The following is a 27,064-nucleotide window of genomic DNA, read 5'->3' on the forward strand; positions in this document are numbered from 1 at the left end:
TCAGATTAAATTAGATAAAAAAAGGACGACACCAAAAACGAATAAAATAAATAAAAAAATGAAATGGAATAAAATTGTAAAAATGTATTCAACTCATGTCCTTGTTTCACAAATCAACTCAAATCAAATAATAAATTTAAAAGGAAAGGAAAAGATGGTGAATCTAAAGAAAGAAATATTATTAAAACTAATGTTTGAACAAAATAAAGTGATGTCGCTGATGCACAAATGAAAAAACTATGATGAATAAAATAAAATAAAATAAAATTTAACCAAAACAAGAAAAAATAAAGACAATTAATTTGAATTAGATTCTACAAAAGAAAATAAATGTTTTATTTCAATTAGTATTTGCAAAATAGGGATGGCTTTAAATCAAATACAAACAAGTCATGTAGAATAAAATAAAATTAAGTATCAAGTTAAATCAATTTATTACAACTAATGTTAGTAAAACAGCGAGGTTGCAAATGTAGAAATAAAGCAATATAAAATAAAATAAAATAATGTTGTTAAATCAGATTGAATTGAATTACATTTTTAGAAAATATTCCAACCAAATTTCATAAAAGTATTTCATGCTAAATTCAAGCAAAGTCAAAAATAGTTCTCATGTCGTTAACGTGCTGCAGTTTTAAAAACATCCATTTTAAAAAATTCATACTGAATAAAACTCAGCGAATAATTCCAGGAAGAATCTGAACGCTAACCAACATCAGCATCATGTTCTTAGATACACAGAGAATCTGTTGCTATGGTTACATCTGATGGTGATTTAAGGGGAAAATATTTCCATAGATACTGAATAAGTCAGATGTCCCTGTGCTGCTCAGAGGAAGAATGAGTGTTATTTTACAACCATCACCAGAGTGAGATCATTCCTCTGAGCAGAGAGACCAACGCTTCTTTCACACTAGACTGACTCCTTCTTCTCTGCTGCGTAGAAACACACTTAATATAAAAGTGTCCTAGAGTCCTAAAACCTGCTGCCAGTTGGTTCTTCTTCTGCTTTCCTTGATGACTTTATCAAACATATAAACATGAATACATATAACCCTGAGGCTGTTCCTGAAGCCGCTGGTTCGTCTGTTTCAGCTTCAGAGCAGAGCTGAAGGTCTGATGTTCATCTGTGACACCTGAAGATGCTCCAGCAGCTTCAGAATAAAAGCAAATGTTCAGCCTGGCTTTTACGTTGTACCCATCATTTATAATGAGCATGTATAGATGCTGCTGTGTTTAAAGCTGACCCAGTGTTTAGTATATCTTAGATGTGATCTTGTTTATCATCCATGCAGCCGCTGGTTTCCATGATTCCCAGTAAAGAGACTCGACCAGCACTTGAACTCTGGCCTCAGTCCTCGCTGAGTTTGAGGGATCGGTGTCAGATGTTGTTTCTAGTGTTTGTTTGGAGTCTCAGAGATCCTCCGTCTGATTCACTCTCTAAAACAAACAGCTGACATGAGTGCAGAGAACAGAAACACTAAACACACCAGGAGCGGCATCGTGTGGCTGGAGGAGGAACTGACTGCATCAGGATTTATTTTACCACAACACTGTTAACGTGCATTTCACACACACTGCTGCTAATCCCAGCTGGTATCACTGGTGCATGTGCTCTTCATCAGCCAGGTTTCTACAGGCCTGTTTGGATATCTGGAGCTGAAACTGCTTTATAAGATTCTCCTGACATGACTGAATGATCGTCTTTAACCCTTCACTGGTGGGCTCTGCAGTTTTGGTCTTAAAGCTTCATCTGACTCTGAAGTGAAGCTTCTCAGTGCAGAAACACAGAAATGAAAGACATTTAAACTAAAAGACATCCTTCATCTACATCTGAACTGTTTCTACTTCATTTAGGCCACGCCTTTTCTCCTAGGCCACGCCTTTTCTGCTAGGCCACGCCTTTTCTGCTAGGCCATGCCTTTTCTCCTAGGCCACGCCTTTTCTGCTAGGCCACGCCTTTTCTGCTAGGCCATGCCTTTTCTCCTAGGCCACGCCTTTTCTGCTAGGCCACGCCTTTTCTGCTAGGCCATGCCTTTTCTCCTAGGCCACGCCTTTTCTGCTAGGCCACGCCTTTTCTCCTAGGCCACGCCTTTTCTGCTAGGCCACGCCTTTCCACAAACACTTCTACAGAGCAGATGTGAGCGCTGGTGTGTTTGATCAGAGTGCAGCCAGATTCTTCAGTTCACGGCTGAACCAAAGGTTCAGGTTTCTACTACCTCTCTGTGTTTACAGCAATGATTTCAGGAATGTTCCTGAGCCCATGCAGTGATTTCACTACAGAATCATGCCTGTTTTAATGCAGTGGCCCCTGAGGGCCCCTGAGGGCCCCTTCAGCCTTGTTGATATTATGGACTGTAGATGCAGGGGTGGGAAAGATCAAGGTTATTTGAAATGTCCGTGACTTTGTTTAAAATGTAGAAGTAGCCTCAGAGATCTGCTCCATCTCAGTCTAGAGCAGGGCTTTCACACTAGCGTGCATCCAGGCAGGTCTAGGTGTGGGAACTGGATCAACCAAACATTATTACCGCCACTTTATGGCGAGCAGCCTGCTGTAGCCAGGCCTGCCCGCAGACCTGGACCCCTGAGAAACCCCAGAGACTGGGACGAACCAGTTGGGATTTATTGATGGTATCAGTGTGTGTGAGTTGGATCAGTAGCATTGGTGCTAGCATCCTGGCTAACGGCTACCTCATTTAGAGCTGACAGCATGGCGAGCTGTAACTGGGCTGATTGGATTGGTTCTGTTGACAGCTTAAACCATTTTACTGCTTTTTGCCACTTCTTTTTACCACTTTTGACCCATTTTGCCACTTTTCTGTAATGTTTTGCCCCATGTAACACACTGTTGCAACCTTTTTGCCACTTTTCCGTCCACTTTTGCTGTTGTTTGGCCATTTTTTACTCATTTTTAATCACTTTTAAGGCCCTTTTCCCATCTTATTGCAGCTTCAACCCTTTTTGCCACTGTTCTGCCACTTGTGATTTATTTTGCCACCTTTTTGCCAATTTTCACCCACTTTAGCCTTTGTTTGTCCACTATTTTGCCCTTATTTTAATCACTTTTAACTCATTTTTACCACCTTTTTACAAAGTTTAAGACTTTCAGGCCACTTGTAACCCATTTCTGCCACTATTTAGACACTTTCAACAAGTTTTGCCAATTTTAACCCAATGTTTAGCTGCCAATTTCTGCCCCTTTCTGACTTTGTTTTTCCACCTGGGCCCCAGAAAGCTCTCCTCCCCTTTCTCCCCTAATAGGCCACCTTGACTAGAACATTATTTTAAAAGTCTGTTTTGTATTGATTTAAATATGGTGTGCCTCGGGTGAAAATAGTTGTAAAACCACTGGTTTAGTGTCGTAGATTTACTCAGAGATGCTTTTTAAATGTAGTATAATACTTCCCCAAAACACACTCAAGTAACCGCGGAGATGCTAACGTAAAAAAGTACACTAAAAGTAAAAGTACCAGAGAAGACAGGCTACTACGCTGATCATCAACTGGTGGTCTGGGGGCCATATCAGGCCCCCCAAAGCTTCCTGTCCGGCCCTCAGAAGATTTAAGAGTCTCCCTTGGCTTTAAATGTCTGCAGCTGTTAAATCCACCCCACAAACAATACTGAAATAACTTTAGAAAGACTGAACATTTTATGTTTTTGCTGAAATTTACTGTCATATTTAGTAGATATTTAAAAAAAGGTAAAGGTTGGCACAAGTGCCGTAAAAGTGACCAGATAAAGTGGTGAAAAGAGGTTAAAATGTGGCAAAAATTGGTAAAAGAGAAAAAAGGGGCAAAGAGTATCAAAAATGGTTACAAATGACAAAAATTAGTGCAAAAAGGTCCTGAAAAGTCGTTAAAATCTGCAAAAAAATAGAAGAAAAGTGGCAAAATGGGGATAAAACATGCACTGTAAGAAAAAATTAGTTGAGCTTACTTAAAAAAATTATGGAAAGTGGTTGCCTCAAAAATAACAAGTAAACTACACTTGACTTTTGTGAGTTATAAAAACTAGTTTGTTAGTAGTGTGCAGTACTTGTTCTACTTGAACTACTGAAGTATTCACGACTAGTTTAAATCAATTATTTTAAGTTTTCACAACTGAGATTCAAATGTTAATTTAAGTTTGCAGGACTGAGGCTAAATCATCTACTTTGAGTGTGTAATACTTCACATTTTAGTGCATTGTAAACACTGATAAGTTAATAGCACTCAAAATACCTTAGATATCTGATCACCTTAGATCATCAGCTAGAACAACAGTTCTGTGAGTCATCATTTCACCTTAGCTGGACTATCCTGTGCCACCATTTGCATCAATGGCTGTTGGTGACCCTCTTCATTAATGACAGTGTGCCATACAGCTTTCACTGATGCTGGTAACAGTAACAGCGCCCCCTATGGGAGGGACAGCTTTAATTGAGACAGCAACTTCACTCGTGGTGCATTTTATTTATTTATCTTATTTCACCTTTTTATAGCCAGGAGAAAACCTCACTGAGATTAAAAATCTCTTTTTCAAAAGTGTCCTGGCAAAGACAGCTGCAGCAAACAGAGTGCATAAAGGTTTAGTGCCCAAAGGCATTCTGGGAAAACTGCAGATTTGCCACAACTCAAAAAATATGAGTTATAACCAAAAATACTTATATTGTTTGAGTACTGTTCAGTTAAAACTGAAATAAGTTCTACCAGCTCATAAAAATAGAGTTCAAATCGCTGTTTTGGATTTTTAAGTTAACACAACTTAATTATACCCCCTTTTACTTCATTTTTTTAAACTAAGTAAACTTAAGTAAATCAAGCCCTCTGCTGTTATGGCGAGGAAGTACAATTAACTTGTTTATAATAAGTATTCAGAACAGGTTAAGAAGAACTGAGTAATTTCAACTCAATGTTTATGAGTAAAATGGATGTTGCTTTTTACAGTGTGCAGGAAAAGTGGTTTAACTGGGCTAAAGAATGGCAACAGTGTGCTACAGAGGCTACAGTAGCAAAAAGGGGTTAAAAGTGGCAAAAATGGATAAAATTGGGGAAAAAATGGACAAAGGGGAATAAATAAAAAGAAAACTGGTTAAAGAGGCAAACAGCGGCTAGCGGTGTCAAAGCTGAGTTAATACTAGTTAACTAGTTATCCTGGTCCCGCCGCCAGGATCCTGGTCCCGCCGCCAGGATCCTGGTCCTGCTGCCAGGATCCTGGTCCCGCCGCCAGGATCCTGGTCCCGCTGGTCCCGCTGCCAGGATCCTGGTCCCGCTGGTCCCGCTGCCAGGATCCTGGTCCCGCCGCCAGGATCCTGGTCCCGCTGGTCCCGCTGCCAGGATCCTGGTCCCGCCGCCAGGATCCTGGTCCCGCTGGTCCCGCTGCCAGGATCCTGGTCCCGCCGCCAGGATCCTGGTCCCGCTGGTCCCGCCGCCAGCAGCCTGGGCCCGCCGCCAGGATCGTGGTCCCGCCGCCCGGATCGGGGGCCCGCCGCCAGGATCCTGGTCCTGCCGCCAGGATCCTGGTCCCGCTGCCAGGATCCTGGTCCCGCTGGTCCCGCCGCCAGGATCCTGGTCCCGCCGCCAGGATCCTGGTCCCGCTGGTCCCGCCGCCAGGATCCTGGTCCCGCCGCCAGGATCCTGGTCCCGCTGCCAGGATCCTGGTCCCGCTGGTCCCGCCGCCAGGATCCTGGTCCCGCCGCCAGGATCCTGGTCCCGCTGCCCTGCAGGGACAGATCTCACTGGTCATGACTGAAAATGAAGGAAAATAGAAAAACCTCTAAACGATACTGAATCAAACCCAGGATACGGATTCAAGGGCTTCTGGACTAAGCCTGACCTTTGTGCAGATGTTCTTGATGACCCCTGAGTAGAGTAGACCCATGTGTGCTGGTCCCAGGACCCCGGACCAGGATTCTGAGACTAATTAGAATAATGAGCAGCATCCACCCTGGTCCTCTGTTGTAGGGTCTGACTGCAGCAGGGTGGCTCTGAGGATCAGGATCAGGATCGGGGGGGTGGTCTCTGATCACTCCCCAGACCTGCTCCTCCTCCGATGGCTCCCTGCGGCTCACACCGCTAGCTGGATCGGCACCATGAGAACCCCCCAGCAGCTCCTGGCTCGGCTCTGGTCCTCCACCCGTACCTGCTCTTAGACAGGGAGGTGTCCTCTGGGCTGTGAAGCCGTGAGACCGAGCGAGAGCAGAAAACAGACGACGCCCGGTTTGATCCTGACCCCCTCTGGTAAGTGGACTACTCCGATAAGCTAGTTAGCTAGCATTAGCATTAGCATTAGCATAGCAGCGGCTAGCCTCGGTGTCCTGGAGCTTTAAATGTGGTTTTGTCTCTGACTGGGTGGAACTGCGGCTATGGTAAGAGCTAATGTGGTGAAGAGGGCAGAGGTTACTCAGCTGAAGGCTGTAACGGCGGAGTAATCTCAGGAGCATGCTAACGGTTTCCGTTTGTCGTAGCTGGTGTTTGGTTAGCTGTTAGCCTGCTAGCTGTTAGCCTGCTAGCTGTTAGCAGCTGCAGCTCCGCTCAGCAAAGACTGCAGGAAGAGAAAAACCTGCTAGTTAAAAACTGAAGGGGCTGATTTTGACACAGATGGAGGGTCGGGGGTGTTAGCTACCAGACCCTGCCTGCTAGGATCAGAATTATTCTGGGTCGGGGTTCAGAGGAGTCCGCAGACTGAGGGCCAGCTTGAACCAGAACTGTGGCTTTACTTCAGATCTGTTTAGATCAGAAACTTCAAACAGAGGAGGAAGCTGAGGTATAAATAAGAGGAGACATCCAGAAGGTCTGGATGTGTGCAGAGTTTATCAGCGGAGTAAGAGCAGAACAGAACCGACATGTATTTACTCAGGCCTCTAGTCCAGCTCACACAGGGGTCCTAGTCAGCTCCACATCTGCAGAGATCACCGCTCATATCCATCATCCAGACTCTTCTGAACGGATGCTTGAGCTCAGACATGGTGGATTTTTACTGGGTCATGCCTGGATGGACCTGAGTCCTCATCCAGCTCTAAGTAACAACTAAAGATCTGTGTTTCTAAACTGAACCACAGACAACATTAAATCTGTATAGTTGACAGGTAATTGTCTTTAAACTAAACACTGATCATAATCAGCTGAGCTTTAGCGTTAATGGTACATTTCCTGACTGCAGGATTATAAAATCCTGGTCAATCAGCCCTCGCCAGGCTGCAGGAGAAGATGACCCTGCAGCTAAAAGTCTGATAAGTTCAGACTGCTGTGTTTTTATTGTGAAAGCTCCCACCATGTTAGGACTGCTCTGATGTTTGAGGCTTAAACTGAGGCTTCAAACGTCCCTGAAGGACATTATAGTCAAACTCACAGCTGTTCCTCAGCTGCGGTCTGAAGGTAAAGGGCCATTTCCCTTCTTTTTGTGCTGCAAATATTGAAAGAGTGTCAGAGCTGTTTGTAAGAGTGTTTGAATGAAACCTTTTAGAAACCGTTCACACTAAACCTGGTCCCTGGAGACCCCAGGGCTGCAGCTGTGAGACTCACACATCGGACCGTCGGCTCTGAGCGGTCCTTTTAAGATCCAAACTACAGAGTGTGGATCTGTAATCAGGACCAGGCAGGTAGCATGGTTAGAGTGTTTCTACACAGCTGGGCAGCCAGCAGGTCTGTCCTGGTTAAAATGAGCTGCTGGTGGCACCTTTCTGTGCACGTTAGGGCTGGGCATTTATTTGGAAAATGAGAGTAAGTCGCAATATGGCCTGCTGCAATTTTCAAATCACAAAAGGTGCAATATTTTTTTTGACCTGAAATTTCTGTCAGAATACCAGTTTGAAACTTTTATTTGCAGCAGAGATGTTATTCATGACATGCCATGCAATCATTCAGGTGCCATTATTTTTTAGAATAGTCTGCAAAAAATCCTACCTCCTTTTTTGTACTTTTTTAGATTAAATATAAGATTGACAACAACCTTCAATGCAAAAATTCATATCCAGTTTGCAGCAGGATTCAAAATCATCAGAATGAGACACTTGTAAAGAATTGTTCAGCCCTTGTTCAGGAGTAAAGGAAAGTTCAAGAATAACTGCATAGCAAATCACCATTAGATTATTTTCCAAATTGGTTCAGCCCCAGTGCACGCTCTGTGAGTTCTGGCTCTACCAAACACTTTTACAAGCATCTTTAGGACCTCATAACTGTGTAACTAAGAGAAGAAAATTCTGCTTTATTTCACAAACAACAGCACTGACACCACATGTGGCACAAGACAGCCACAGAAGTCAGATTCATCCAGGGCTGCCATTGGCTGATGGAAATCCTCAGTAAATTCTGAATGCAGGAAAAACTCTGACCAACAAAATCCTGAACAAGAATGAATCCATCACTGATTAAAACCATCTGATTTAGAATCACTGAAAAGTGAAAATGTGCTTTTGGTTAATGAGGTTTTAGGACAGATGATCCATTTAAGGACATCAGCATTGGATGAAACTCCTTATTCCCTTCTCATCAGTAGGATATTTGATATTTGTGTTTCACAGCCTAAGACGGAGCTCTAAAAATAAAACATAGCTGCAGAGTGTTGATGAGACACCAGATCAGACTGTCCCATCTTTACCCAGGCTAAATCTGTACCACAGCCCTCCCTTCTGGCTGCTGATGCCTCCATTTACTGTTAAAAAGACTGGCTTTAATGCAGAGACATGCAGTACTTTCCCCCAAACTTTGCTGTTAAACTCGACTGTCATGAACCCAGACATAACTAAAGATTCATGCTCAGTCAGAGGTGGCATCAGGACCAGTTTAGGCGTTAGATTGCTGATGGATGGTAGTTAATTGTGCTGTTTCCAGTCTGATATAATCGTGATTAAATATTAGTCTCTGCTCTATTCCTCTGAGCTGTTAAATAAAGCGGGGGCTGAGCCCAACCCACATTCAGATGCAGAACATGGCAAAAGCATGCTTAATTATGTAATTGACCAGATTTACTGCACCTGTGGGAGAGTCTTTCTGCTTAATTCAGAGAACCTGTTTGTTAACTTCATGATAAGCCCCTAAAACCACAGCCAGCATGCCGCTGCAAGCCCAACCAAGGCCCTGTGAGAGAGAAGACAGCCTGAGGTCTGAGAGTTATCCAGAGGATGCACCAGGAACTACAGAGGTCAAAATGTTTGATTCCTCCATAATCCACCTACGTAAAATCTACAATACCAGGGTTCATGAGTACCCAGTATCAACGTGATGAAAGAGAATAACAGGTCAACAGTAAGGGTGCACCCTAGGACAATCCTAGATTGGAAACAAATAGAATGTGTCACCGATCTGCTGAAGCTGATAGCTTGGATTGTACCTGTGTATGTTCACTAACTCCCCTCCTTCTTCGGGGGGGGGGGCTGAAAATGAAACTCAAACTTAAGGTGTACTTTATTAATCCCTAAAAAGAAGTTCACACTCCATTCATATCACACTCAGGCTGAGTTACATGCACACAGGATCCTCAGAGACGTGCACCAATGGAGAGATGTCAGAGACGGCTGTGCTGCTCTCGCTGAAGCTGTTGGGGGTTCAGTGCCTTGCTCAAGGGCAACAGGACTCAGAAAGTGAACTGGCACCTCTCCAGCTACCAGGCCAGAGTCCACATATGGTCTGATCAGGACTTGGATCAGCAACCCTCTGATTTCCAGCCCACATCCTTACAGACTGAGCTACTGCTGCCGAAAGCTTGTCCTTTCAAAGAACTCTAACTGGACAGGATGGACAGATTTGGGGGTTTCTAAACCATCAGGGTGCAAGAACAGTTTGTGCACAATCTCTGTAGAGTTTGCAAACGTTTTTGAAAATCTCCAGAGAGACAGCATCCTCAGATTCCAACAGACACAGTAGTCAGCAGAGAGAGTGAGGCAGAGGCAGGTCTAGTCCTGATTTCATGATTACAGCTGCTGTTGTTCTGCTCCTCTGTTGTTCTAAGTCATTAATAATCCTATCCTCCTCTCCACATGAGGCTACATGCCAGCTGAACAGCACAACTGACCTTTTTATACCAGAGTCTTTTACAGAGGAGACAGTGATGTCTGGGCCTTGGTCATCATTGAGAATGCTCCAGACATAATCACTGATCTCCATGCTTCCATCTACATGCATGCTACTCAGAGTGACCCCAGTCTGCAGCAGGCAAACGGTTTCCAGACCCCTTTATGAATAAAATCAAAATTATATAAAAGAAGGTTAAATCTTCATTGCATGACTATGCATCACAAAAATAAATCCCATTCTGGGTTATGTGTTAATTAGCTGATTTAGGCCTGTGTGAGCTCTGCTCTAGTCCACATTTTAGAATAAAATGACTAAAATGTGCCTCATGAACACTGAAATAGAATTAAAAGACACAAAAGAGTACAGTTAATTCTGGGTGAAGGAAGGAGGTGCTTAGAATATAGGCTGACATTAAAGGCTGATATAGTGGCTGTCCATACTGGCAGCTGAAATAGATGTGACTGATTCTCATGATCTCAGTGTTGATGAGAATAATAGTGATAGACATTTAGGCTGCAGTAGTTCACTCTCAGGTGTCCTTTAGGATTGGTTCATGGTGCTTTTTCACTGATGATGATGATAATGTGGTTAATCATTCAGTCATTAACAGGATGCAGAGGAAGATGAGACTGAAGCTAAAAGGCTTTTTTACAGTCATCTAAGCAGAGTTAAACAGAGGAGAGAAGTGGCAGATTCTTGTTTCACTGATACCACCATCATGGTTAGGATTACACTGGCTGGTCATTTTCAGTTACATTCAGTCTTTAGTCTCCTTTATCTTCCCTTTATTCCTCCGTGTGGTTTTCTGTAAACATCCCTGTGTCTGAGCAGCTGTTAGAGTCTAGAGCAGTGGTTCTCAAATGGTGTGCCTTGAGGTGAGTCTAGGTGTGCCGTGAGATTTTTTTGCTTCTATAAGTCATATTTACAACTATTCAGCAACACGATTGTTTTTGTTAATTTACATGATCAGTATTTTATAAACATTTATTTCCATGTATGACTGCAAATTCTATTTGCCTAATCTAAAAATCCCTATAACTCCTTAAAAGGAACGCCGTCTTTGCAGTTAGTTAAATCAGCGGGTGGGGGGGATTGTTAGAATGACACACATCAAGGGCTTGATTGACAGTTTTGTGAGGGAAATTGAGGGGAAATGGATCGTTTCCTTAAGTGTATTAAACCCCAAAGAGCTGTTAATGAGAAAGACCCACCAAAAAAAAGAAAAAAACAGCCAGGAGACAATAGAGTCTAGAGTATTTCCCTGCAGGTTTTAGAGTCCAGAGTATTTCCCTGCAGGTTTTAGAGTCCAGAGTATTTCCCTGCAGGTTTTAGAGTCTAGAGTATTTCCCTGCAGGTTTTATAGTCCAGAGTATTTCCCTGCAGGTTTTAGAGTCTGGAGTATTTCCCTGCAGGTTTTATAGTCCAGAGTATTTCCCTGCAGGTTTTAGAGTCTAGAGTATTTCCCTGCAGGTTTTAGAGTCTAGAGTATTTCCCTGCAGGTTTTAGAGTCTAGAGTATTTCCCTGCAGGTTTTAGAGTCTGGAGTATTTCCCTGCAGGTTTTAGAGTCCAGAGTATTTCCCTGCAGGTTTTAGAGTCTGGAGTATTTCCCTGCAGGTTTTAGAGTCTAGAGTATTTCCCTGCAGGTTTTAGAGTCCAGAGTATTTCCCTGCAGGTTTTAGAGTCTAGAGTATTTCCCTGCAGGTTTTAGAGTCCAGAGTATTTCCCTGCAGGTTTTATAGTCCAGAGTATTTCCCTGCAGGTTTTAGAGTCCGGAGTATTTCCCTGCAGGTTTTAGAGTCTAGAGTATTTCCCTGCAGGTTTTAGAGTCTAGAGTATTTCCCTGCAGGTTTTAGAGTCTAGAGTATTTCCCTGCAGGTTTTAGAGTCCAGAGTATTTCCCTGCAGGTTTTAGAGTCCAGAGTATTTCCCTGCAGGTTTTAGAGTCTAGAGTATTTCCCTGCAGGTTTTAGAGTCTAGAGTATTTCCCTGCAGGTTTTAGAGTCTGGAGTATTTCCCTGCAGGTTTTATAGTCCAGAGTATTTCCCTGCAGGTTTTAGAGTCTAGAGTATTTCCCTGCAGGTTTTAGAGTCTAGAGTATTTCCCTGCAGGTTTTATAGTCCAGAGTATTTCCCTGCAGGTTTTAGAGTCTAGAGTATTTCCCTGCAGGTTTTAGAGTCTAGAGTATTTCCCTGCAGGTTTTAGAGTCCAGAGTATTTCCCTGCAGGTTTTAGAGTCCAGAGTATTTCCCTGCAGGTTTTAGAGTCTAGAGTATTTCCCTGCAGGTTTTAGAGTCTAGAGTATTTCCCTGCAGGTTTTAGAGTCTAGAGTATTTCCCTGCAGGTTTTAGAGTCTAGAGTATTTCCCTGCAGGTTTTAGAGTCTAGAGTATTTCCCTGCAGGTTTTAGAGTCCAGAGTATTTCCCTGCAGGTTTTAGAGTCCAGAGTATTTCCCTGCAGGTTTTAGAGTCTGGAGTATTTCCCTGCAGGTTTTAGAGTCTAGAGTATTTCCCTGCAGGTTTTATAGTCCAGAGTATTTCCCTGCAGGTTTTATAGTCCAGAGTATTTCCCTGCAGGTTTTAGAGTCCGGAGTATTTCCCTGCAGGTTTTAGAGTCTAGAGTATTTCCCTGCAGGTTTTATAGTCCAGAGTATTTCCCTGCAGGTTTTATAGTCCAGAGTATTTCCCTGCAGGTTTTAGAGTCCAGAGTATTTCCCTGCAGGTTTTATAGTCCAGAGTATTTCCCTGCAGGTTTTAGAGTCTAGAGTATTTCCCTGCAGGTTTTAGAGTCTAGAGTATTTCCCTGCAGGTTTTAGAGTCCAGAGTATTTCCCTGCAGGTTTTATAGTCCAGAGTCTAACCATGCAGGTTGTATAGTCGAGAGTATGTCACTGCAGGTTTTAGAGTCCCGAGTATTTCCGTGCAGGTTTTAGAGTCTAGAGTATTTCCTGCAGGTTTTAGAGTCTAGAGTATTTCCTGCAGGTTTTAGAGTCCAGAGTATTTCCTGCAGGTTTTAGAGTCTAGAGTATTTCCTGCAGGTTTTAGAGTCTAGAGTATTTCCCTGCAGGTTTTAGAGTCTAGAGTATTTCCCTGCAGGTTTTAGAGTCTAGAGTATTTCCCTGCAGGTTTTAGAGTCCAGAGTATTTCCCTGCAGGTTTTAGAGTCTAGAGTATTTCCCTGCAGGTTTTAGAGTCTAGAGTATTTCCCTGCAGGTTTTATAGTCCAGAGTATTTCCCTGCAGGTTTTATAGTCCAGAGTATTTCCCTGCAGGTTTTAGAGTCCGGAGTATTTCCCTGCAGGTTTTAGAGTCTAGAGTATTTCCCTGCAGGTTTTAGAGTCTAGAGTATTTCCCTGCAGGTTTTAGAGTCCAGAGTATTTCCCTGCAGGTTTTAGAGTCTAGAGTATTTAACTGCAGGTTTTAGAGTCTAGAGTATTTCCCTGCAGGTTTTAGAGTCCAGAGTATTTCCCTGCAGGTTTTAGAGTCTAGAGTATTTCCCTGCAGGTTTTAGAGTCTAGAGTATTTCCCTGCAGGTTTTAGAGTCCAGAGTATTTCCCTGCAGGTTTTAGAGTCTAGAGTATTTCCCTGCAGGTTTTAGAGTCCAGAGTATTTCCCTGCAGGTTTTAGAGTCTAGAGTATTTCCCTGCAGGTTTTAGAGTCTAGAGTATTTCCCTGCAGGTTTTAGAGTCTAGAGTATTTCCCTGCAGGTTTTAGAGTCCAGAGTATTTCCCTGCAGGTTTTAGAGTCTAGAGTATTTCCCTGCAGGTTTTAGAGTCTAGAGTATTTCCCTGCAGGTTTTATAGTCCAGAGTATTTCCCTGCAGGTTTTATAGTCCAGAGTATTTCCCTGCAGGTTTTAGAGTCTAGAGTATTTCCCTGCAGGTTTTAGAGTCTAGAGTATTTCCCTGCAGGTTTTAGAGTCTAGAGTATTTCCCTGCAGGTTTTAGAGTCTAGAGTATTTCCCTGCAGGTTTTAGAGTCTAGAGTATTTCCCTGCAGGTTTTAGAGTCTAGAGTATTTCCCTGCAGGTTTTAGAGTCCAGAGTATTTCCCTGCAGGTTTTAGAGTCTAGAGTATTTCCATGCAGGTTTTAGAGTCAAGAGTATTTCCATGCAGGTTTTAGAGTCTAGAGTATTTCCCTGCAGGTTTTAGAGTCTAGAGTATTTCCTGCAGGTTTTAGAGTCAGTATTTCCCTGCAGGTTTTAGAGTCTAGAGTATTTCCCTGCAGGTTTTAGAGTCTAGAGTATTTCCCTGCAGGTTTTAGAGTCTAGAGTATTTCCCTGCAGGTTTTAGAGTCCAGAGTATTTCCCTGCAGGTTTTAGAGTCTAGAGTATTTCCTTCTCTCTGCTCCAGTCCACATCCAGCTCTGGGTTTGTGTGCTGGGAGGATGTGGAAGTGATACTGGGAGTCTACTGTCTCAGATCACTGGTCTGCATGCTCCGTTTGTTCTCCAGCCTCAGACACACACATTCATTCACTGACACACACGTCAGTTTGGAGTCAGGCTGCCCTTTATCCTCGCCGTCTTTGTGTGGCGTCCGTGAAAAGAGAACGCTGGTTTTCATGGAGACGCTGTGCAGGAGGCCTCTGTCGTCCAGGCAGCTTCAAGAGGGTCTCTGCAAATCCCCCTCCTCTTACTGCTGTTTAATATGCTGCTGTTCTACAGCCTTCACTTAGAAATGTCAGAGTTGTCTGCACAATAAGAAATACACAAACTACACACAACAACACACACTTTTTATCTAACTCTTCATAAACTTTAACTCTGGTTTAAAATGCTTTGAGGCAGGGCGAGCTGCCAGATCCTCACGGCTGAAAAAGTCGAAACTATGACACAATGTGTGTTTGTGTTTCTCTGTGGGATGTGTGTGTGTGTGTGTGTGTAGGTGTTGTGTGTAGTTGTGCAGGCTTGTTGGTTTGTGGGGAGTGCTCTGTTTTGATTGTGATGTCATGCGGCGGGAATGCTCACCGTTAAATATCCGACCAATCACGTGGGGGACGGCGCTGTGGGAAAGGTTTGCTGTTAATCCACGTGTTGCTTCTGTAGGGTAAAATTAAAGTTGTATTTATAAATCCTCTGTAAAACAGGCTTTAACAGGAGCCACAGATCAGTGGGTTTTTATGGTTTCAGGTTGTTGAAGTGTTTCACTCCCTGAGGCTGGCTGCACACCAGACCATCCTCAGATCTGAACTAGTTTTAAAACCCAGGGAGACCACAGACAGGAGGAGAGTTTCAGCTGATTCTTTATCTTATAATCCCCCAAATGCACACATTACACCAGTTATTCCCAAACTCTGTCTGCCAGCAAACACCAAAACACATCAACACAGTAGTACAGAGTTTATCAGTGAAGGAAAGCTGCTCTCACACAGGTAGGATGTGGAAAAATCAAAGTTATGACTCTCTGTTTAATACCCACGGTAAAGCTGGGCAAGATATGACTGATATTAATGTGATATGAATGAATGATGATATGACCACTCATATTCGTGTCTTGGTGTTAAAGTTGGAGTACCGTATATCCTGGTAACATTTGGGGAGGGTATGACGGTGTTAAAAAGCGGCTACCCAATCCTACTGTGACCTTTAAGGAACTAAATGGACTTCAGTCCAGCAGGGACTAAAGTCCCAGGAAGATTCTGCAGATCAGACATCCTGGCGAGGACTGGGCAATTAATCGAAATTATTTTAAATTTCAACCTTCAAATCACAGAAGGTGCAGTATTTCTCTAACCTGTGTCCAAATGCCAATTTAAAACTGGTTTTACTGCAGAGATGTTTTGCTCTACTCATACAGTCATTCAGATGTTACATCTTTAGACTGGTTTACAAAAATCTCTTCCTTATTTGTGCACGTTTGTCTTAATCAATAAAAAGTGACATTCAAGGATCACCCTCTTCTATACAGCAGTTCATTATTAATCAGTATTGTTCAGCCCTAGTTAGATCTGTTGTGTTTGTTGAAAAATACATAAGATGAGGGACTTGGAAAATAATCACATACAAAATCACAATTTCAATGATAGAATGGTGGTTTCTGCTTCATAGTGGTTCAGGTCTAATCCTGATTCAGCCAGGATTCAGAAAGACCAGGCAGTCAGCAGGAACCAGATTATATACTTCAATGTTTACAGAATAAATGTAACTGTTGGAGAAGCAGGGTTAGGGTTAGGATTTTTCAGTGGGTAAAATATTCTACCACAGAATTACATTTAGACCCTGGTCCCTGCAAAGGTTCCTAGTTCCCAGGTAGAGTTCCTGCCTACAGTATCAGTGACAGAGACACAGAACATGGGTGAAGATGTAGAGAAGATGCTCGCTCTATCCTGCAGCTCTGCCTTCAGTTTGAACAGCTTGGATTCAAACATTTAGCAGGATGTTCATCAGTCTGGATGTTTTCTGTTGTAGATCTGTACAAAGATGCCGGAGGTTCGGGACCTCTCTGAAGCTCTGCCTGAGATGCCCATGGACCCCATCACAGGAGTGGGAGTAGTGGCCTCCAGGAACAGGGCCCCCACTGGTTATGATGTGGTGAGTTCTGAACACTAACAGACACAGATACTGGAGTCATTTCTCTGGGATTAATTTAATATTTTGATTGATTACTGTTCCTGCAGGTGTCGACAACGACAGACGGTCTGGACGCTGATCTCTGGAAAGACGGCCTCTTCAAATCCAAAGTGACCCGTTACCTCTGCTTCACCAGAGTCTTCTCTAAAGAAAACGTAAGTCTTTAATAAAGTAGACAGATAAACCTCTGAGGTCCTCATATGGAGTTAACAGTGACCGGCTCCTTTTCCCTGCAGAGTCATTTAGGAAACGTTCTGGTGGACATGAAGCTGATCGATATAAAGGACACTCTGCCGGTTGGATTCATCCCCATCCAGGAGACCGTCGACACACGTAGGTTTTCCAGACAAGAGCAAAAGAAGCATTGAAGTCAATATGTGCTAGAGCCGTCTTAAAGCGTTGCACCCTAACCCTAAAAACAGCACATCAGTGATGTTAATGAGCAGAAAGTTTGACTCTCTTCATTGTTTTTGTGACCCACAGAGGAGCAGGCGTTCAGGAAGAGGCGACTCTGCATCAAGTTTATTCCTCGAGACTCCACAGAAGCTGCCATCTGTGACATCCGCATCCTGGGACGCTCCAAACAGGCGCCCCCTCAGTACACTTTCATAGGGTGAGCAGACGGAGGTCACACGGGTTAGAATCAGAACTTTACTGGAGCTCTCAGAGAGTGTGAGTCACTCAGAAAACCTGAGACAGACAGAATGCTCTCAGATTTAAAGCTCATCTGCAGCTGGGAAATACAGGTTAGTGGGAGATTGCACATCTGTATCTGTCAGGGAGGCAATAGTGTCAGTTTTACCCAGAATTCCAGGTTTCCTGACATCAGAGTTGATCAACAAGACTTCTCTTAAACCCATGAGTGGAATCTGGGCAGGTTGCAGAGTTAAATTCATGAGTGCTAAAGATCTGCAGAGAAATGTCCCTGAATCTGTGACTCATGTTTGGAGACGCTAGGAAAAATGGAGAGTTTGTCATTCTTATTGTGAAACATAACCTCTCTTATGAAGTCTCTCCTGCTGCTTCTTTGCTGTGTAACAGGGAGCTGAACAACATGGGGATCTGGTACCGGATGGGGAACGTTCCTCGCGCCCAGGACTTGTCTCACACTCCGATCTCCAACAACATCCAGAACGTGAACTCGTCCTCCAGCTCTAACTCGGTCCCTGCTGCTCCCCTGCCCAAGTATGTCCGCCCTGGTCATGTCTGTACACGTGTGTCACATGTTTCCTGGATCAACACACACGGCCCAGTCTCTGTGCTCGGTCTGAAAGAGAAAAGAGGATGTTCTCTGTCCTCGACCGTCTTTCCACAGGGAGGAAACAGATCTATGTTTAGATTAGAGGAAACAGGAGGAACTGTCTGAAGAAGAGAGGAAGATGTCTGCTGTGTTTGTCATGTAGGTTTAGCTCTAGAGCTGTCTGATCACTCCCAAGATCCATCTTTGTATAGAGATAAATTCCAGCTGTTTATTACTCTGCCTCAGACTGAGATGGAGTCTACTCTGTGAGATAATCATGCCGTTTCTGTGCCTGGTTCTCCTCCTCCAGCAAAGGCCTGATTATCTAATGAGTCTAAATATGATGGAATTAGCGTTTCCTGTAGTGTGAGGTGAGCAAGGCAGGGTTGGGCATTGCTCTTGGTTTTCAGAGTTCAGTGCTAAATGGTGCCTTCAGTATGCTTTTAAGTGGGAAAACGACTCCAGAGACTCTGGGCCAGGCTTGGACCCAGAAGGATGTCAGAGATAGCAGTGGAGTGGTGCTGTCTACTGTAGGGCAGAGGGCTGCTCTTCACCTTAGTGTACCAAAATTAAAGCAAAGCTGCCAGCTGAGAGGAGGATCAGGAGAGCCACATCCTTTACCTGAGAGGGGCGGGGTCAGACAGCTCATTAACATTTAAAGCCACAGACACAGAAACAGCTGGTTCTGAGCAGGGCTGAAACAGAGGGGTTTGTAGACATGCAGACATCAATACTGGAGTGTTTTTTCATGTTTTGGGACCTCTGAGACCGATATAAACTTGTCTTAAAGGGTCCTTAGAACAACTGTGATGGACAGAGGCCTTAAGCTTAGACTAACCCTGCGTTTCTTCTCTTTCAGGCACATCTCCATGACTCTCCCAGCGAGCTTCAGAGGAAAAAACACAACGAGACCGGACTACGAGCACCAGAACTCCAACCTGTACGCCATCTCAGGTCAGCAGCAGCCTCTCTCCTCCCGGATTTCTGTTTCTGTCAGTGAAGATGGACGTATCTCTTTGTGAATTTTGTTTTTGCTGAGTTAGTTAATTTTCGAATCGTGTCTTTTAGCGATGGATGGCGTTCCCTTCATGATCTCTGAGAAGTTCGCCTGTGCCTCATCTGACGTAAGTGTGAAAAAACACACAAAATTTCTACCACAATGCAGCCCATCTCTTTATTATTACTCTTTAACGTGACAGTAAACCCCCAGCTCAGAGATAACTCCGCCCACTTCAGACTTTGGTTCAGTTTGGTACTGAGAGTAGGGAGGGGGAAAGGACGGGGAAATACAGATGAAGATGGAGTGACATTGACCTCCCATTGCCAAAAAGTGACGCAGACTCCTGCTATGCTGCCTCAGAGTGATTGTGGTCTGTGAATAATGGGAGTGGTCTCTGAATGATAGGAGTGGTCTCTGAATGATGGGCGTGGTCTCTGGATGATGGGAGTGGTCTCTGAGTGATGGGCGTGGTCTTTGGGTGATGGGAGTGGTCTCTGGATGATGGGCGTGGTCTCTGGATGATGGGAGTGGTCTCTGAGTGATGGGCGTGGTCTCTGGATGATGGGCGTGGTCTCTGGATGATGGGCGTGGTCTCTGAATGATGGACGTGGTCTCTGGATGATGGGAGTGGTCTCTGAGTGATGGGAGTGGTCTCTGAATGGTGGGCGTGGTCTCTGGATGATGGGAGTGGTCTCTGAGTGATGGGAGTGGTCTCTGGATGATGGCAGTGGTCTCTGGATGATGGGAGTGGTCTCTGAATGGATGGGAGTGGTCTCTGGATGATGGGAGTGGTCTCTGGCTGATGGGAGTGGTCTCTGAATGGATGGGAGTGGTCTCTGGATGATGGGAGTGGTCTCTGCATGATGGGAGTGGTCTCTGAATGGATGGGAGTGGTCTCTGGATGATGGGAGTGGTCTCTGAATGGATGGGAGTGGTCTCTGGATGATGGGAGTGGTCTCTGAATGGATGGGAGTGGTCTCTGAATGATGGGCGTGGTCTCTGAATGATGGGAGTGGTCTCTGGATGATGGGAGTGGTCTCTGAATGGATGGGAGTGGTCTCTGGATGATGGGAGTGGTCTCTGGATGATGGGAGTGGTCTCTGAGTGATGGGCGTGGTCTCTGCATGATGGGAGTGGTCTCTGGATGATGGGAGTGGTCTCTGAATGGATGGGAGTGGTCTCTGGATGATGGGAGTGGTCTCTGAGTGATGGGAGTGGTCTCTGAATGGTGGGCGTGGTCTCTGGATGATGGGAGTGGTCTCTGAGTGATGGGAGTGGTCTCTCAATGGTAAAGTTGGTTAGAGGTTGTACCGTTCTACCTTTTTTATAAAGTTTGTGACATAAGCCACACCCTTTCAAAGAAGATTTTGTCCCTTTTAGCTAATTAAAAGCCATCAACTGTAGATTTCTATCAGTTTTGGTGAAATATCAGAAATAACAGCAGCAGTGATGTGTTTATCATAGTTCAGTCAGATTCTTAGAGCTGAAATGAGTGTTCACTACCTCTTTGAGAAACGGCTGAATCAGGGTAAATCTTAAACCACAGCGCTAACGTCTCTTCTCTCTGATCAGCTGCAGCAGATCGATCTGATGGGAATCACTATCAAGTCTCTGGCTGAGATCGAGAAAGAGGTAGGTCTGCTACAGACACAGAGGGTTTATTTAAATATGAAGGCAATCCCACATGCTTCACACAAACAAACATGCAGGTAAAGAACAGACGACATACTGGAACTAAATGGTAAAATGTGAAAATATAGCAGGACTAAGGATGTTTTAAAAAACTGAACAGTCAGCAGATTATTTCTGATGAATCCAGTCTTGAATAAAAAAACAGAGCAGACATTTGGGCGTGTTAGAGCCGGTTAGCTTGGACATTTTTTGGAACAACATTGAACTCCTGTGATTTATAAAACGCCCAGTGTTCCCATGGTCCTTAAAAACTGGTTAAAATTCATAGAGTTGTAGTTGTTGCATTTTTAGCCCTTTTACAGAGTGATATAATTTTACCTTTGGTTTTAAAATAGAAGTATTTTCATCTCTACACTGATTCTGATACCAGAGTGTTGGCTATCAGCTGATATTGATCCCATACCTTTGTGTACTGTACAGAAATAGGATCATGATGTTCAGCCTCTTAAAGTTGGATTCCTGCTGATTATTGTGGGTTTTAGTGCTAAATATCAAAATAACAGAACAGTCTGCCATTGGTCGACAGCCCCTCACAAACAGCTGCCATTAGCATTTATTAGCATCAAGCTAGTGGCAACAATGATAGAAAATGGATTAAAGATGTTAAATTTGAATCTGCTGGTGTGGATTTAATCTCTGGAGTGAGTTTCAGGCTCACTGAAGAGCTGCTCAGTAGAACGGCACAAGAGAAAAAAACGGAGCTATGATTTATGGCTCAGAAGTTATTTAACGTTTAATAACCTGCTTAACTTCTTGTCCTGTAAACAAAGCTGGTCTGGGAGGTTAGAATAAACTCGTACTGAGAATAATTACCACACAGCCTGCAGACTTTGCTGCTGTAGGTCTGCAGCTCTATGATGTGCTTTTATTTTGAAGGACTTGTCTCCAGTCAGAGCTGTTAAATTGTTGTTGATAATATTCAGGTAGTCCTGATCCTAGACCAGTCAGGGACCAGTTCTCTAAACGCCTGCTCTGACAGACAGGAATGTTTGTGTTCTTCTGAAGTCCACCAGAGGGCGCTGTTGTCTTCAGTTTGCTGTGAAGGAGATCTGATGGATGGTGTTTTCAGGGTGTCTTCCATGTTAAATGTGACCTTCTCCTCTGTCAGTATGACTACAGTTTCCGTACCGAGCACAGCGCCGCTGCTCGCCTCCCCCCCAGTCCAACACGGACCTCCCTGAGCTCCGAGGCCTGAGGACGCCGTCTGACCTCCAGATCATCATCATCATCATCATCATCCACCTCCTGTACGGACCACAGGAGACACAAACACACATAACTACTGAGGACAAACACACAACAACACAACAAAGACTAGTGTAGAGACTCTGGGTGTGAGGTAGAGCCACGGCCAGCTGGACTAAAGAGACGGAGTAACCTTTTCTGGTTGGAGGACACGGAAACATCCACCTGGTTTTAGATCCTTTCTTTCTCACTGACGTGTTCTTCTTTCTGTGAATCAGACTTCCTGTCAGGAGGACGAGTTTCAAACAAAGGAGAGGATAAAACCACTTTTCCTTCTGATGGAGGACGGCGTCCTGAGACTCTGAGAGCCGCCGTCATGTCCGCCTCGATCACACGACCGTCTGCAGCTCTAGGAGGCACCATCAACAGGAAATAGATGGCTAAACTTCCTGTGGTGGATGAAGACTGTGATGTTTAGGTGTTACTGTAAAATAATGTTTGTGAGTGCACTTTGTGTTCCTGGATTTCAGTGTTTGTGAACCACTCTGTGTGCCGTCTATGGACATGAGCTGCAGCTTTATCTGGACTAGAACCACTGCTACTGTCAGCTCCATCAACCACTCCTGCTTTTGTCCTTAGAGCCGGCTATGGTTTTTATTTTAGTCTGAGTTTGGTACAACACAGAATAATGCTCTCTTACTTTTACTATAAATATTCTCTCACGCTGTTACAACAAGAACAAGTCTAGAAAAATCTGGGCGTTAACATCCCAGAAAAGGTCATCTCTCTGTTCAGTCATTATAGTTTACACTCCACCGTTACTAAACTTCTCTTACTCTCTCTAGATCAGTCTTTAAATCAGTGAAAAGTAAGGCCAGATTCTCCTCCCTCTCCATGCTGCTGGTCTGATCTCCTGCACCTTCAGGCCTACATCCTCATGCAGCACCTGCATACCTTTGTTTACAACGAGTGCAGCGTCAGAGCAGCGCGGTCCCGTCACAGAGAGCCTGTCTGCAGCCGGACTGACTTTGTAGCTCATTCTGCCTCGTTGGGCTCAGATACGGCGCTCTGACACTCAGATACGGCGCTCTGACACTCAGATACGGCGCTCTGACACTCAGATACGGCGCTCTGACACTCAGATATGGCGCTCTGACACTCAGATACGGCGCTCTGACACTCAGATACGGCGCTCTGACACTCAGATACGGCGCTCTGACACTGCCAGAGCTCTAGATGGAGCATAGATTTGGGGGTCAAACATGCTCAGGCATGACTCTGGTTTCTGAGTCAGAGTGCGCCCTAAGACTACCAAACCGCTCTGGATGAAAGCCTCCCAGACCAGGTCTGTATGTGGTCTGAGCTGTTAATCTCAAGCTATTTTCACACTGCCTCTCTTTTCCCTGTCTGTTATGCCTTCGCTCCGCAACGCCGTTATGAATGAAAGCGACCGTTCCGCAATGGGGGGTCGATCTCGCCCCGCTTCTGATCTGGATCGAGAGGTAGTATCAGAGCCGTAACAGACTTTTCTGCAACGAGTGTGAAAGGATGTCATGGCATTCTGCAACGGCGAGTGTGCGCTGCTGTCTCCATAAACAGGAGATTTAAAAACCAGCGCCGTTTAATCGAGCGGCATTTAATCGGAGAAAACAACAGCGGGATAAAACAAAGAATAATGTGGGTTAACTGGAGAGACTGAGGTTAGAGAGCTGATCACACTCTGTCCAGGAGAGGAGAGAGCAGACACATCTCTGCTCACAGCAGCGTCTGAAAACTTCCATGATGTGTTCAAGTGAGCTCGGTACTCTGAAGTTTCTGACCTCCAGTGTAAATAGTGCGCTGTGACACTGCTTAAAGTCGGACCTCCAACTCAGAAACATGGAGGAAAAAAGTCTATTGGATCTAATCAATCAAAATGAATTTTCATGTTATTTTCCCCGTATTTCGTTTAGAAAATACAAAGTTTTGAACCGAGAAATCCAGAGCTTCGAGTTTCTTTGGAAGCAGCAGCTCGGGCAGCGGCTGCCATCTGATTACGGGACGCCGGTGTGTGTGTGTGTAAGCTCGGGCGTGCACGGCTCTGTTACATCTTTGTGTGAATTGCTGGTTGTGGAACAGAGACGGGGATTCCTTTCAGCCTTTATTGCAGAATCTCTGTAAAACCGGCTTCAGTCTGGTTTCAGGATGCTCTGAGCTGCTCTGAGCTGCACTCAGCGAGGTTTTAGGCTAACTCCATGTGATCTGATCAGCCAGTAGGGATGTTGGTGCATGGAGTATTATGTACTGAAAAAGCCTCATTTCCTCTTTTTCATACATGCATTTTTCACATCTGCAGCTGAATCTTCCTCCGTGTTTACCTGTTCAGATCATGTTTTTATAAATCTAAATTTCATCTCCTTCAACAGTTGAATATCATTCTCACTTTGCTGCTGCTCTTCTGAGTTTTACATTCTCGTTTTTTATTTTGATTCTGTTTTTTTATATTTTTATCACCACGTCTGAGAATCACTAACGCCTTAGATAACATGTTTAGTTCACTGTGTGTTGGATTTTATTTGTAATAATACAGAAAAATGTGTTAAACTTTGAGGGTTTAGCTTCAGAATAACTCTTATTGGACGAGCCCGATGTTCAAAGCTGACTTTATTTCTGCAGTGTCAGCATTATCACATCCTAACTGCATGGATTAACATTTATGTTCTGTTTTATTTATTAGTCCTGTGGCTTTATCGTGAGCGTGTACGTTAGTCCTTTGCACTGCAGACGTGTGAAATAAAAGGACCCCGGCTCATGTCCATGTGACGCTCTGTGATAAGCTATCATCTCTGCTAACTAACCCGGTGTCTGCATTAACGGCACTGATTTTATAACGTCTGTCCGTCTGCATGCAGGACGTCCCACCTGTCAATACGACAGGTGTTTGTCTCCAAAACTAGAAATATTCTGTAAAGAACGAACAAAAACCACATCAGTAGAGTTTGTATTCTGAAGAAGTTTTATTAAACTATGAAGAAATGAAGACTTGGGCCTCACCTTTGATTTTATCCTGTTAAAATGAAGTCAGAGAGTTTTTACTGATGAAGGAAATGTGGTTTACTGAGGTAACTTCAGCTGCATCAGGTGAGGGCTTTAAAGGAGAAATTGGAGGGGAGAAGATGGAGCACAGGGCCAAAAACAGCTGGACTAATAGAGGGAACAATGGCTGGTCCCCCCCCCACACACACACACACACACACACACACACATTTACCTGTGACAAGTGGAGCCACCCCACCCCTGGACCCAAGAGAGAAGAAAAAGTGACACTGCCGCCAAAACTCGACTTAGATTTTATTGTTTCAGTTAAAAACGCCGGTGCATGCTTATGACTGGTGTATAAACAACATAACTGCTTCATCAACAAAACCTTGCCCCCCCCCAAGATCTTTGATGTCCCCGAGAGGTCTCGAGCCCCAGATTGGGAACCACTGGTCTACAGGAAGCTGTGAATTTGAACATGGATCTGGACAACCAGTGCTGGGTAGATTTTAACTACAGAATGCAGCCAAACTCTGACAGTGAGGAAAACCTTAACCCTATTAAATATCTCTGCTCTTTACTAACACGGTTCTATGTCTGAGCTGGGCCGGTCTGAGCAGGGCCGGTCTGAGCTGGGCCGGTCTGAGCTGGGCCGGTCTGGTCTGAGCTGGGCCGGTCTGGACTGTGGATGTGGGCTCTAATATGACGTCCTCCCGTCAAAGATCTGCTGCCTCCAATAAGCTGAGGAGTTTTAAAGGTTCTTCAGAGACCAAAGCTGAGGGTCTGTTTGATGGTGGTGTAAAAATCTCAGCTCCTGACTCTCTCTAACCCTTAAAGTGGGTTTATTCCTCTGTGGTGGTCTTCAAACACTGACTCTGAAGAATCAAAGAGAAGTTTGATCTGTGGCTTTAACACGGGTTTAACACGTGTGTCCTCTTTATAGAGCAGAGAGAACGTCACGGCTCCACCGCAGAGAGAGAGGCTGGAAAAGTCAGATCTCTCTGGGACAGGGTTTAATCCTGGGGACGGTCTGAGTCAGAGTCTAACATGGTTTAGTTTGGTTTGGTTTAGTTTAGTTTAGTTTAGTTTAGTTTAGTTTAGTTTGGTTTAGTTTGGTTTAGTTTAGTTTAGTTTAGTTTAGTTTAGTTTAGTTTAGTTTAGTTTAGTTTAGTTTAGTTTAGTTTAGTTTAGTTAAGTTTAGTTTAGTTTAGTCCAGTTTGGTTCAGTCCAGTTTGGTTCGGTCCAGTTTGGTTCGGTCGGTCCAGTTTGGTTCAGTCCAGTTTGGTTCGGTCCAGTTTGGTTCGGTCCAGTTCGGTTCGGTCCAGTTCGGTTCGGTCCAGTTTGGTTTAGTCCAGTTTGGTTTAGTCCAGTTTGGTTCGGTCCAGTTTGGTTCGGTCCAGTTTAGGTCGGTCCAGTTTGGTTTAGTCCAGTTTGGTTCAGTCCAGTTTGGTTCGGTCCAGTTTGGTTCGGTCGGTCCAGTTTGGTTCAGTCCAGTTTGATTTGGTCCAGTTCGGTTCGGTCCAGTTCGGTTCGGTCCAGTTTGGTTTAGTCCAGTTTGGTTCGGTCGGTCCAGTTTGGTTTAGTCCAGTTTGGTTTAGTCCAGTTTGGTTCGGTCCAGTTTGGTTCGGTCCAGTTTAGGTCGGTCCAGTTTGGTTTAGTCCAGTTTGGTTCAGTCCAGTTTGGTTCGGTCCAGTTTGGTTCGGTCCAGTTTGGTTCAGTCCAGTTTGGTTCAGTCCAGTTTGGTTCAGTCCAGTTTGGTTTAGTAGAGCTCTACAGGAGAGAACTGTAGACAAAGTGAACATCAGCTACATGAACCAGCATTAACAGGTTCTGGTGTTCAGCTTTCTGATCTTAAAGACTCCTGATTGGTTCAGACGTTTCCTGAAAGTCTTCTGATTCTTTGTGGGTTCTTGGTGGATCAGAGGAACTAAACCTCAGATGTTTCTGGAGGTTTCTGCTCTCTTCAGAGATGCAGCATCAGGATGAAGAAGGTTTAGTTTTAGGTCTAGAGAAGCTCTTGGTTGATCCTGAGTAAATCTGCATTCATTTGGGTACAGAGGGGTTAATATTTGGAGGCTCTGCTCTCTGATCTGGTCTACATCAGGACCAGAATCATCTAAAGTCTCCACATCTCACAGCTTTCAGAAAAAGGAGCAGAAACTCTGGTTCCTCTGGTTCCAGGAGAACAGGACTAAGACTGGATCTGGTCCAGACCACCAGCAGAGATCTCAGACATGAAGAGCCTCCTCTAACAGCTCTCTGTTTCCAACAACTTCCCAGAATGCTTTGTGGTGGTTGGACCGCAGCGTCTTAAAGACTTCTGCCTAATTTTCCACGACCGTTAAAACGTCTCGGTTCTCTCAGGGGGTTTTATAAA

At 44.3% G+C, this 27,064-nt stretch overlaps 1 protein-coding gene across 1 annotated transcript; it reads left to right on the forward strand.

The window, feature by feature from the left end:
• Positions 1–6,022: 6,022 nt before the first annotated feature.
• On the forward strand, positions 6,023–23,447 carry mvb12ba (multivesicular body subunit 12Ba). The gene is made up of 10 exons (XM_041811656.1): positions 6,023–6,218; positions 16,391–16,513; positions 16,600–16,707; positions 16,789–16,885; positions 17,036–17,165; positions 17,594–17,737; positions 18,652–18,746; positions 18,861–18,916; positions 20,365–20,424; positions 21,593–23,447. Exons 2-10 carry the CDS (start codon positions 16,403–16,405, stop codon positions 21,677–21,679), a joined length of 888 nt encoding a protein of 295 aa, XP_041667590.1. The 5' UTR covers positions 6,023–6,218; positions 16,391–16,402; the 3' UTR covers positions 21,680–23,447.
• Positions 23,448–27,064: the final 3,617 nt, after the last annotated feature.

The sequence above is a fragment of the Cheilinus undulatus genome, linkage group 17 (genome assembly GCF_018320785.1).
Source record: "Cheilinus undulatus linkage group 17, ASM1832078v1, whole genome shotgun sequence".
Lineage (NCBI taxonomy): Eukaryota > Metazoa > Chordata > Actinopteri > Labriformes > Labridae > Cheilinus > Cheilinus undulatus.

Bases quoted from the DNA above. Each gene is read 5' to 3' on its own strand.
- mvb12ba (XM_041811656.1), top strand. From the start codon at position 16,403: ATGCCGGAGGTTCGGGACCTCTCTGAAGCTCTGCCTGAGATGCCCATG. The intron at 18,917-20,364 runs GTAAGTGTGAAA...CTCTCTGATCAG, and splicing joins TCGCCTGTGCCTCATCTGAC to CTGCAGCAGATCGATCTGAT. The intron at 20,425-21,592 runs GTAGGTCTGCTA...CTCCTCTGTCAG, and splicing joins TGGCTGAGATCGAGAAAGAG to TATGACTACAGTTTCCGTAC.